General features: G+C 38.6%; 3 protein-coding genes across 3 annotated transcripts in view; 1 reads left to right on the top strand and 2 right to left on the bottom strand.

Moving 5' to 3' along the window:
* Positions 1 to 2,533, bottom strand: part of LOC138022973 (kelch-like protein diablo) — a 14,246-nt gene extending 11,713 nt beyond the window's left edge. The window contains exons 1-2 of the mRNA XM_068870008.1: positions 2,425 to 2,533; positions 1 to 172 (exon numbers count right to left, since the gene is read on the bottom strand). The exon at positions 1 to 172 is cut by the window's left edge and continues 105 nt beyond it. Coding sequence (XP_068726109.1) covers positions 1 to 151 — 151 coding nt within the window. The 5' untranslated portion in view covers positions 152 to 172; positions 2,425 to 2,533. The remainder of the gene's footprint in view (positions 173 to 2,424) is intronic.
* A 1,446-nt stretch (positions 2,534 to 3,979) lies between these two features.
* LOC138022833 (UDP-N-acetylglucosamine transferase subunit ALG14-like) lies at positions 3,980 to 10,809 on the bottom strand. The gene is made up of 5 exons (XM_068869797.1): positions 10,589 to 10,809; positions 9,179 to 9,327; positions 7,442 to 7,564; positions 6,231 to 6,290; positions 3,980 to 5,484 (listed from the first exon to the last, which is right to left on the bottom strand). The coding sequence occupies exons 1-5, from the start codon at positions 10,740 to 10,742 to the stop codon at positions 5,314 to 5,316; spliced, it is 657 nt and encodes a 218-aa protein (XP_068725898.1). The 5' UTR covers positions 10,743 to 10,809; the 3' UTR covers positions 3,980 to 5,313.
* A 300-nt stretch (positions 10,810 to 11,109) lies between these two features.
* The window catches only part of LOC138022832 (TLC domain-containing protein 4-like), a 7,439-nt gene continuing 6,048 nt past the window's right edge, over positions 11,110 to 12,500 (top strand). Inside the window, exon 1 of the mRNA XM_068869796.1 lies at positions 11,110 to 11,251. Within this exon, the coding sequence (XP_068725897.1) occupies positions 11,239 to 11,251 (13 nt within the window). The 5' untranslated portion in view covers positions 11,110 to 11,238. The remainder of the gene's footprint in view (positions 11,252 to 12,500) is intronic.

The raw sequence follows: 12,500 nt of genomic DNA, 5'->3' as shown, positions 1-12,500 counted from the left end.
CTTGCCGCAGAAACTTGAGGCCATTTACAAGGTCTTTACTGTGAGCAACATCAGTAAAATGATATTGTGGCCCTGTGAAGCTGTTGGTATTGTCACTGCTGGGACTACTGTGGGCAAAGGACAATGGAGAACTTCTTTGAGAAGAAGCCATTGAAAAGCCTCTTTGAAGAACCTGTGAAAAAAAAGTGATTATAACATTTTAGTAACAATAATAGAGCCTCAAACCTGACAATATGTTGATAATGTTGTTCTTTTGAGTAAAAAAATGCTCTGGATAAAGGCTAAGTATAGCTTTCAACACACTCATTCCCCAATCATGTATTTTCAGTTTCAAATTAGTTCACAAGATTCTATCTACATAAGCACAACATGTTCTCTTCCAACCTCTGGTTTTCTTTGTAACGTTGTGTTAGACATTGTTTGATTCCTAAACTTGCTTGCACCCCCAGAGTAAATTAACATTTAATGATTAAAATGTAGGGAAACCAAAAGCAAATTTCTGAGAGGGTAAGTACATTCCACTAACCCCTAGTCCATGGACTACCCTGATAGATCAGGTCCATGTACAGCTGAAGATAATAATTCCAACTTCAGTCTGTATATAGAGGATATTACATGGCCGCGCGGGGATACGAATTTTATCTTCTCGTGCTGAAAGTATCTCTCACTCGTTCGCTTCCCTCACTCGTGAGATACTTGCAGCACTCGAAGATGAAATTCATATCCCCAAGCGGCCAGTAATGTTCTGTTTATTATATATATATTGATGAAATGTCCAGATTTAAAACAACTTGTTTTATTCATTTTCAAAATGATGAAAAAGTGGTCACCAACTGCTAAAACACTCATGCTGTGTAACATGAAACAAGATATGAAAGTTATGAAAAACAAATCAGGATAATGTCAAATTTTGCAATAAAAATGTTAATGTAGTAGAGAAGAATTATATTAAATACACAAAAGTATCTTAAAATGAAGAGAAAGCTCACGTTTTATTGGGTAATCGTGTTGGTCACCATGACAACACCTATATCCTCACATGTGAAAGATAAAAATATGTTCACTGCGCGCGGTGAAGATATGATTTTTTAGAAAAAGAAGAAATCCTGGTATTTCATCAATATCTATATAATAAAAATCCTTTGAGTGTTCCTTGGAGTTTACTATATTTACTCCAACTTGTTCTTCAGAATTGGTAGGCTGCCGAATGGTAACAAAGGTGGCATGGTATTCAGTAATTTCTCCCACTGATCTTTGAACCAGATTCCTAGAGGTAGTCTATTCTAGGTACATTGTAGTCCATCAAGAATCCATTTTTGTTGTCCTCCATGGACCTGTCCATTGGGACAGTACATGCATATGGTCCAGGGGTGAGAGAAATGTACTTTTCCATTTCTGACATTATATGAGACAACTTTAAAACAATATATAAAATATTCAAAACAGGAATGCTTAGGAGCACAAAACGATGGCTTGAATCTACCCACTGAAAAAGGCAATTACCCTACAATACTCTTAAAACAATGGGTACTTTGAGAGATGTGGAGTCCATATGCATGGCAAGTTTGCCTAGACTTTCCTAAACCAATGATTTGTCCTACACATCTAACTGTAGCATAAATTAATATATGAAAGAAAATTAATTGTCAAGAATAATTGAACCTTAAATCAGGGTCACAGCCCACTTGTACTGTTTTGTTTATTCAATTCACGGTTGACTAAGTCGGTGCGGGTTTTAACAAAACATCGACTGCAAGCGATTAAGAGTTTATCCAAATCCTGCTTTGCGACGCGTGTAGACTACGTTCAAAGTTCCGACCATTTCGTATAGATGTCCCTCGTAATAAAAAAAACTACTTAGAAGGGAAGAATACTGCTTATCTGTTTACAGCTCAAATCCTCGTTAATTTTGAAAGCAGCATCGTACGTGGTTTATTTGACCACCTACAGTGATGGAGTCACTGACACCCAATTCCAAATTTCTAGAAGAATTCTCAATTTTCTCTCCATCTGTCGAGATGCCATAACCTACAATGCTTCGACTCCTTGAAATTGAGTAGCAATACAAGAACGTACAAATATATAAGCTTGATCATGAGTTTGTGTAGAGAATTTGACAAGTTTCAATGATACCCCTGGCGAGAACCACACTATCAACTGAAGTCCACTTCTGCAAAACGAAGGCAAAGATGTCTTCCTACAAAACCTTCTTATATCATTAACAAAACTGATGTAATTGTTACAAATGTAAGCGTGTTTACAAAAGATATCTTGAACAGTGTTTAGCATATAAGGGGACGTAAACTTTGATTGATAAATTAAGTGAATTCGGTTAACAGACATGCCGTTTGGTCCCCGTTGGATTATCAAACACCTTCGCAACAACAGTAAGATACAATGTTGCCCCTAAATAAAATTACTTACTAATAGAAGCCGTTTTCTTGTCGTTACTGGCAGCCTCAGTACACAGTAAAATACTCAACGCCAGCACTTTTATTCAAGTGAGAAGAAAGCGGAAATCATGACGTCAAAGATCTTTTGACAATGGATTTCCGGTTGACAGTCACGCGAAGAACATTTTTGAAACATAAACAGCCCAAACTGGACAGCAAATGAGCTCAAATGGGAAACATAGTTCACGATTTTTTTTTTAAGCTATCGTGAATTACTTTACTTTTGCGTGAACTTGAAGGAGTTTTGTCAATTTAATACCCGTGACGCGTGAAAAGTCCTTTCGCAAGAGTGCATTTTGCAAGCGGGAAATGAATAAAATGCTTTGTACAAGAGGTACCCCCAATGGGGGCTATAAGGATTCATGATGATGAAAAGAGGTAACACGAGATCCAACCAACATTTATGTGAAATTTACGCTTTGCTTTGGCGTTGAAGTAAGCTTCGGCCCGCATTTTACGAGTCGGTGCAAAAACCAACAAAACACGGCGCACACATTTTGGAAACCGGGTGCAAGATGTTTTCTTAACACCGAATCTGACTCGTACCATCTGCGGCGCCTGTCAAACAAATTTCTTCATCCTCTCTCTCACAACCCCTGTTGAAATTTTTTTGGGGACTGATCGCAGATCACGACAAGAGCCAGACAAAACCTCAACAAAAGGAAACTTAACATGTTTTAATAAGAGATAAACAACAGCATTGTTGACATTTCACTAAGAGTGCTATTTTAACACCAAAAGAGGCGGGCCATCTGGAGCCCACTGAAGGAGAGGGCGGGGGCGGCTTGATGAGGACAGCAGCCACTCATACAAAGCCTCACCTTCGTCAGTTTAGCGCACAAGGAGTTTTCAGAAATTGTGTGCATTAATTTATGTGATTCCCACCACATTGTAGGTGTGGGCAGAGATTTATGACCAGAGTTTTAAGGATTCCAATAAGCATTAAATTTAAACAATAGATCATTATCATTCATTTGTGTATATTGACTTAACACATCCTAATCGAAATGAGTCTAAATGAAAAACCCAGTGAGGGTATTGATTCAGTTTTATTCCATACAAATATCCAATTTCATGTGTCGAAGAGTCCAAAGGAACAAAACTTAGGTTGCTGTCTTTGTCAAACAAAATGGAAGTGTTTCTCACAAATTAAATTTCTAGTTTTTCAACCTGCTGAATTTGTGGTTCACTTAGTCTGAACTATTGTTCAGGTTTGTACAAAATACTTTTGACAAAAAAATTTGGTGACACTCAAGACTCTTTTACAGTATCACCACTTATTTTCCACGTTTTCAGCACTTGTTTTACTGAATGATATTCAAATCCTTGAGGCACTCCATAGCCTATTCCTTGTCAATGTTCACCCCTATGAAACCGTGTAACAAGATTATCCCTTGTGGGACGGGTTACAAAACATATACAAGATTCTTTATGTGATTAAAATTTGATTGGACTGAGTGGCCAGTGATTTTGTAGCTCAAGTAGTCCATTGAAAATTGTTCAATAAATCAGCTAAAACACATTGATACTGACAGTTTATTGATACAAAATGCACTGCTTCTTGTTCCACAAATACTATCACAGGATTGCAAATATCTGGTAGGTAAAGTGCATGAATTATAACCCACAAATATCCCTCCCCATATCAACTTTACAAAGAAGATCAAAGCTGTCTTGGGGGAGGGGGGGACTTTGAATACAAAGGGGTGCGGATGCTTGTCGGAAATTTTATGTTAATCACTAACTGAAAAACATGTCCCCATTAAAATTGTTGACTGCTTCACCTGCACCTCGGCAAATGTTATCTATTGTATAATGTGCACATTCCATAAAAACAGATACATTAGTGAAACAGATAGGAGACTAAGAGACTGCTTAACAAAACATCTGCAAAACATGGAAAAAAAATGGCAAGGAAGCATCAAAACCAATCGCTTGACACTTCAACCTCCCTAATCATTCTAGCCAACACCTGGTGATCAGCAGCCGCCTTTCTCGGCTTACACCAGGGCAACACGGAAAGCTGAAAAGATCCTGAACAAATAGTCCTTTTTCAAATAAGCTCCCTCACTTTCCACAGAATTGACAAACACTTCTTTCAAGTACATGTAATATATTGTTACCGACATTGATATATTCCCACCAATAGCATAGCCCTATCTTTCACTATACAGATGCGGGTTTTGGTTTTGGGGAGTAAGGATGGCCCTGTAGTGACACTCATGCCTCCCACTTCTGCTGACCCAGGATCGCATCCCCACTTCGTACAGTGTATGTGGGCTGAGTTTCAGTCAATCTCAATCTTACTCCGAGGGTTTTTCTCCAGGCACTCTGGTTTTCCTCCCTCAGCAAAATCAGATTATTGAATCTGGCTGTGGTCTTGTGCTCCAAGGTCATGCATGGGTCGTGTTCAGGGGCCAAGCACCTAGCCGGCTGTGCAGCTTCTTCTGTCTGACCTTGTTGAGCTGCACCATTAGAAATTTAGTCTCTCACTGCCAGAAAGGTTGATTAGCAAGCCAGATAGTAACCCATACTGTAAATCCCTAATTTCTCTCTGACGAAGGGCTAATGCTCGAAACATCAGCTTTCAAATTTCCCTACAGTGGTCAATTTAGCGCTCATGGAACAAGATGATAAACCCATTAATTTGTTTCACTTCCACACCGATGCAGCACCACAGTTTCTTTAGAAACTAAATCCCTAAATATAGGTAATAAACTTTATTCTGTGTTAACTTAAAGTTGTTTTATGGTGGACTTGAAGCAATTGAAGATCCACCACTGGATATTGAACTTAGCATCTTTGTCTGACAGCTGCAGTTTTGATTTTAAATTAAAATAAATAGCAGTACATCCATCAGTCATACAAGTCTTCCAAGATACAACGTATTGGGGTAATTTGCTTGAAGCTGTTTCCACTGAACAAGGAAGTGGTCGGCAAAGTGATACATTATTTTTCCTGACAACGACAACGTCTTTACTCTGCATATGCTCTCAACAAACACCATTGTCACATGTCTTAAACCAGCAACCTGGAGAAAAGAATATGTGTTGATGATTTTTAGCAGTTGAATAGGAACAATGGAAAACAATAAGGGCATGCTCTTGAAAGAAAATCCATGAAAACAAAAAGTACAGTTTATAGCAAAGACTATTGATGACAGAAAGCTTTAATAACAAATCTTAACTCAACTCTGCTTTAGCCTTCCATAGCAGTAAGGAACTTATCAAGACAAATTAATATTAATTTTGCTTAATACGAGGCCACAAAGACAATCATAACCCTAACCCTAACCCTAACCCTCAGTCATTCTTTTTTTCTAATACATGTAATAAACCAATTTTGATAAATTAAAATTCAGTCCTAAACAAAAGGCGTCATCTCGAGGCTGTAGGGAATAAATTCATACAAATCCCTATATTTATTCCCCTGAGCCTCGAGATTATGCTTTTTGTTTAGGACTGAATTTTAATATATCTAAAGTGGGCTATTTAGGGTTAATTCAGCAAATTAATTTCAAGTTAATTAGCCAAAATTAATGTTGTGTACAATGCACCTCTGCCAGAAATGCACTGTACAGGGAAGGCAAGTCACTGATCTATACACAAATATTACAAAATCAAGTTTTATTGAACCTTGAACCTTTTTCAGGGTTCTTTCATTGATACCAATCACTTAATGATAACATTATACATTTATTAAAGTGTGGAGATTCCTTCTTTGGTTCAAATGTATCCATGAGGTATCAGAAACAGCAAAACAGTCAACAACAGTCACCTTTAATGCAAAGGCTGCTAAACAAATTGGAATACATGTTCCTGGGCCATTACAAAGAAGCTGTGGGAGGAAAAATATTTTTATTACAAAATTTTAATGTGCAAAATTAACAGAAGACCTAGGACATTAAAATATAATAAATTTTATTACAATGTAGTTTATATCAACTCAATCTACATGTATCATGTAAAGAAAAATTTCTTAACTTTTACAGACATAACATTGATTATCTGAGGTGAATACCGTAAGCTGTTTCCGAGTTCATATCTGTCTCCTGTGCAAAGCGAGTCTACAGTGCAAAATTTGTTTTTTTTAATTGCAAATTAGTTTTCATTCACATGTAAAGTAGAACTAATTACCATCACAAAAACTTAATTGCACTTAGACTCGCTTTGAAGAGGAGGCAGACATGAACTCGGAATTACTAAAAGGGGATACTCATGAAAAATTACTACGAAAACCACCGATCTGTGGAATGGGCGGAAATTTGGGTGTCTCTGTCCCGCCCACTTTCGCTTGTAAATAGTTCAAATTCTTAAGAGGAAATGGCAGAGCTGAGCCGTGATCTAGTCAGATGCTCTAACCACTGAGCTACTCGAGACTCTATGATGAGCAAGGTCCAAATGTGGGTTTTGACTCGAGCTGCATCACACAGCTACAGAGTCAAATAACGGCAGCATAGCTCATAACTGCATCACGCAGTCACATTAAAGCATATCTACAATGCGGCCAACCAACCACCCTAAGCTCGAGTCAAAACCCACATTTCGACCTTGCTCATCATAGAGTCTCCAGTAGCTCAGTGGTTAGAGCATCCAACTAGATCACGGAGAGTCGTGGGTTTGAATCCCATCTGGGGGTTGGATTTTTCCAAGTTTCCAGTGGGTTCTAATTTGTCACCATTTCATTTACTGTGCATATCATTCTCACATTTGCTAAAGAAAACAGAGATAAATTTTGAAAACGTGTTTTTCCCATTGTTTAGGTCATTTTGTACACCTTAAGCCCGCGGGGATGGAATTTCGTCAAAATAATTAACAAAAGTGGGTGGGACAGTGACTCAATAATTCAGGCCCATTCTACAGATTGGTGGTTTTCGTAGCATCAGTGCTCGTTTGCAAGAGCTGAACCAATGATCTGGGGAGCTAACCCTACATTGTACCAGTGACAGTTTACAATCAAACAACAGCTAAAGATCTGGGATTACTCACCAAATCTGGCTTTTCCCAAAAGACAACAGGGAAAGAGAAGAAAACAGCATTTAAGGTTGTAAAGACGCTGGAGAGCCAGGACTGACGAACTTCTCTGCTGCGTGGAATTTTAATCATTTTAAACTAGAAGACAATATTGCACGTACAAATTAGGTTCACTGTAGTTCTGAGAGTGACTGTTGTTTATGACTTCAACCATTTGATAACCTGAGTAGAAGTCATTTTTTGCAGAGAAAACAACTTCTGCCCAGGTTGTCAAAATGTCAGTCATAATAAAAGGGGCGTTACTAAACACAGGAACAGAACAGAAAGTACCAGAATAAACCAGAATAAGGTGGATTTTTCGGAATGAAACGATGGTACTGGAATATACCGGAATGACACCCAAATAACCGCAATTTAGTGGAATGAACTTGAAAATGCCAAAACTCAGTGTTTTAGTTAACGCGGACCGATTCTCAGTTTCTATCAGCTTTTGTTGTGTCACGTGATTTCCTAAGGGAGTGACACGTGTACTTTGGTCATGAGAAAAATTGGCAGGTACATCCATTGCTGAATGACTAATTATTTGTTGTGAAAGTAATATACTTTTTCGTGAACAAATACAGTAGCAAGAGAAACGAATGTCATCCTAATTGTTTATTTCTATGTGTCTTGGAGGTGGCTTTCACTGTGCAAGTCAAAAGACCCTTGAACATTTTTATTTCATACTGACCAATCACAATCAAGTTCAGGGAACCACAAACTAATTACCATTGCTGTTTGCCTGCTTCCCAATGCCATCGAACCTGAACACAGTGTTCCTTGTTTGAAGAAAGAAGAGTCAGAAGCACAGAAAAAAAGATTGATTGCTGATAGTATCTATACATGAAGAAGTTATTTTTTCTTTTGGCGGGAAGAAAAAGTCAGTGGACCACTTTGTAATTGTGAGAACATATCATTACTTGTTCCAAGCCTTGAGCCTTGTTGCTTCCCCTTTAATGTAAACTGTTTTTTTTCTGTCAGTTTCTCTATTTTGCATACTCATTCATTCACAGTCTAGAATGATGAAAAATTATGTTTTGTTCCTTTGTCTTTGTTTCGTTCCTTTTTCTACGATAATCAGCTTCATTCTGGTGTTCTTCTGGTTTATTCTGCGTTATTCTGGCGTCATTCCCCCTCGTTGCATCATATTCCGGTACCATTGTTGTTTGTTCCAGTGTCATTCCACTTTATTCAAGAGTCAGTCTCATTACGGCATATTCCGGTTTATTCTGGTCCTGTGTTTAGTAACGGCCTAATAAGTCCTATATTCTCTTGAAAGGACTAATAAAATAATATTCTCATCAGCAGGATCAAATTCCATCAAAGTATGCTATTCCTGGGGAGGCGTGGTGGCCTCATGGTCAGTGCGCTCGACTCCGGATCGAATGGTCCAGGTTCGGGTCCAGGTTCGGGTCCTGGCCAGGGACATTGTGTTGTTTTCTTGGGCAATACACTTTACTCTCACGGTGCCTCTCTCCACCCAGGTGTATAAATGGCTACCGGTGAATCTAATGCTGTGGGTAACCCAGCTATGGACTAGCATCCCATCCAGGGGGAGTAGAAATACTCCTAGTAGCTTCATGCTACAGAAACCGGAGATAAGCGCCGGCCTAATAGGCCTTCTAGTCTCGTAGCAGACTTTACCTTAAAACCTATGTTATTCCTGGGGTCAAAGAGTTTTCAATTTCTCATAATTATGATTACACTTCATACCTCAGAATGGTAGTTTTCTTTCCTGTTCTTCTCAAAATAGGCAATTTTTTCAGCACTCATTTTATCAGTTTCAGCAAGAACATATATCCTTGGTTGGTAATATGGTGAGAGTGACCCCAGAAGTCTCATCATTTCAGTAGTATGACCCCCTTGAAAATGAATGCATAAAAGATTATTGTTTTTACTTTGAGATGAAAGAGGTTTTGATTGCACAGATCCAACAATGTGGTATCATATTACAATCAATGCCAATAATATTGCTAGTATTTAAATGGCTGAACATGGAGTGCTTGGCCTTCTAATCTGTGATATCCAAATGTATCGAACAAGTCTGCATTATTGCACCCACACTATGACTGGTAAATTTAATGGGCCATATAATAATTATTATTCTACAGTCTTCATGTTGTTCTTATGACAATCCCTGTTTTCCCTGGCTGTACAGTAAATTAGCAGGCCTTTTGTTTTAGGTACTTTATGGTCCTTGTACTTCCCATTTGGGCCAAAAAGTTGAATTGCTTGAAAACCTAGGTTGTTGATGTTCCTTACAGTACAGTACTTGAAATCTGTTTGTGAGAACATCCCAGCACATACAGTTTACTTAATACAGTTTAATGACAATAAACAACATTATCATAAGGTCAAGTGAAGCTATGATCTTCGCAGTTATGAGAGCAATTTTTGCAATTTGCGTAGAGAAGCCTGAAAAATTCAGGACTTCAACGGGGTTTGAACCCCATCATTGGCTTCATAGTTCAGTTGGTTAGAGCGTCGCACCGGAATCGCAAGGTCACAGGTTCAAACCCCGTCGAAGTCCTGAATTTTTCAGGCTTCTCTACGCAATTGCAAAAATTGCTCTCGTAACTGCGAAGATCATAGCTTCACTTGATTTCATATCCGCAGTTATAATGTGATTCATTTCATATACCATTTCATCATTGATTCATTCCTCACGGGACCATTAGAACCCACAAATGACCAGCTCCCAACGTCAGTGGCTTCATAGCTCAGTTGGTTAGAGCGTCGCACCGGAATCGCGAGGTCACGGGTTCAAACCCCGTTAAAGTCCTGAATTTTCAGGCTTCTCTACGCAATTGCAAAAATTGCTCTCATAACTGCGAAGATCATAGCTTCACTTGATTTCATACCCGCACTTCACATATGATTCATTTCATATACCATTTCATCATTATCATAAGGATAGTCTACAAAAGAGTCATAGACCCCATACAAAGGCAGACCACCTAAGAAATTGATAGAAGACGGAGAATCCTTATTTCTCAGCTCATCTGCCTTGCAAGGGGTTGCACACTTTTCCGCATCCACCACTGCAAAAGACTTTGAGTCGGAAAATGTGAGCTTAATTTTGATAATATATAGAAATTATGGCATGGTGTTTTTTAATCTTACCTGACCCTGCGACTACCATAACTTTCAAAGGTTTGCTTCTTCCGAGTGATGCAACCCTTCCTCTCTTCCTTAACACATAAGCAGTTCGCACGATCAAGACTAAAGCTGAAAAGACAATTAAGGTCAAAAAGAATGATATGGAAAATATATCCATAGTCAAGGGCGCTCAAGATGTTGGTAAGAAGTTGGTGTAACACAACTTATATTGTCCCGACTTTTTATGCTTGTACTCGGCTGGGACAATATAAGTAGTATTACACAAAATACTTACCAATGATTCTGTTCTGATCAGCGTCTCTGCGCCCAAAAATAACGCGCGAGCTAACCTGAGTATCAAGCTTTTCTTTTCTTTTTCTTGTTTTTTCTTGGCAGATCGGGAAGAAGCGCCTCCCTACCCCTACCCTGTTGCTAAGAAAGGCCTGATACTTAGGTTACGCGCGAGCGACCGCGCGAGCACTTGTATTCTCGCCCCAAGACTTCGCTTGTCTTTTGGTCACAAGCGACCAAAAGAAAAGCGGGCTCTGGGGACGAAAATGGTTTGACAACAGGAGAGGAAGGATATAAACAGAGGGTCGAATGTGGTGTCTTCCATTTATTGTTTTTAGTTTGCCAGAAGAGCGCCCAAGTCCATTGAATAGGACTTGTGAAAGATGAATGATTCTGGTGAGATATTCTGGAACTGAAGTGTAGGATACCCGGCTACCATTGTTTAAAAGGAAAATACGCGCCATTCATATCTGTTCTTATGCAAATAAGTTGTCAGGTATTTTGCAGTTTAGCTGGTCGGAAGATAACTTCAGGTTATTTTACTTATATCACGCTAAACACAATCGATTACGTGCCTCATTACTGAAATTAACGAATATTCCACATGGTTTCGGACTATCATTTATTTAAACGAAAGGGAGAAATGATCATATATCAATCTCTGTCATATACTTACACACTTCTGCTGTGGAAGTCCCTCGTGATTTTACGACTATCTGGCATTTTCAGTGGTTGATGGAAAGCTAGAACTACTTTTGTTCCATACATACTGAGATTTTCACTGCAAAATCTGCTCTCTCAAAACCCAGTTTGCAGCTGTTTAATTTATTAAAGGCAATGGAATCCAAGAAACGACAATTTCATGTGTGGAGAAAACATTTCATCCAATCACGAAGAACCTGTCAGAAGTACTGTGTACCTTTCTCATCAGTTAAACTTAAAACTTAGCTTTGTTGTTAGTCACTGAAAGGGGTTTAAAGTTTATTTTGTAAAATTAGCTTTTCATGGTGGCTGAATCCCCAAGTTTTTGATTTCCAGTGTTAGAAAAGCCCATAAATGACTTTATACAGGAGCAGGAAAATAAGGAAATGCTATCAAAAACACAGGGGTACATTGCCATTTTAATACCGTTTTAAAAGAAAAGATTGAAGTGAAAAAAACTGGAAGAGATTCTGCCAGAGTAGCTAGTTGATTTGTTGAGTGAATTTATAGCAACTGTCGAGAAAAGATGGAGATGAATTAGAGCTTTCATGCCTAAGAGGATTTCTTTCAAGCTTCAACTGCCACTTGAAAGCCTGTAAATATCCAAAAAACATAATGAGGAACTTGAGTTAGAACAAACTCAAAAGCTGTAGAGGCAAGGAGGTCAACATTCTAAACATGGAAAAACCTGCTTTGAATCATGAGTGCCAACTGGCTTCTTTGAACATATTTTGGTTTATGGACTCTATTAATTTGAGGTTGAGAGGCTGCGGCAAACACCGACAGATGACTAATGGGGAGATGTGGAACTTATCAGAGATGTGAATGGAACTGAATATTAAGAATATTATGAACTACAGACCAAACCATGAACTGGATTGGAACTTCGAAATGTGAGATCAGTCAAGCCTTTTAAGCTTTTGCTACTCAAGACTGGCCAGAC

Source organism: Montipora capricornis, chromosome 11 (genome assembly GCF_036669925.1).
Source record: "Montipora capricornis isolate CH-2021 chromosome 11, ASM3666992v2, whole genome shotgun sequence".
Classification (NCBI taxonomy): Eukaryota; Metazoa; Cnidaria; class Anthozoa; order Scleractinia; family Acroporidae; genus Montipora; species Montipora capricornis.
This window is presented reverse-complemented; position numbering and strand designations above follow the sequence as displayed.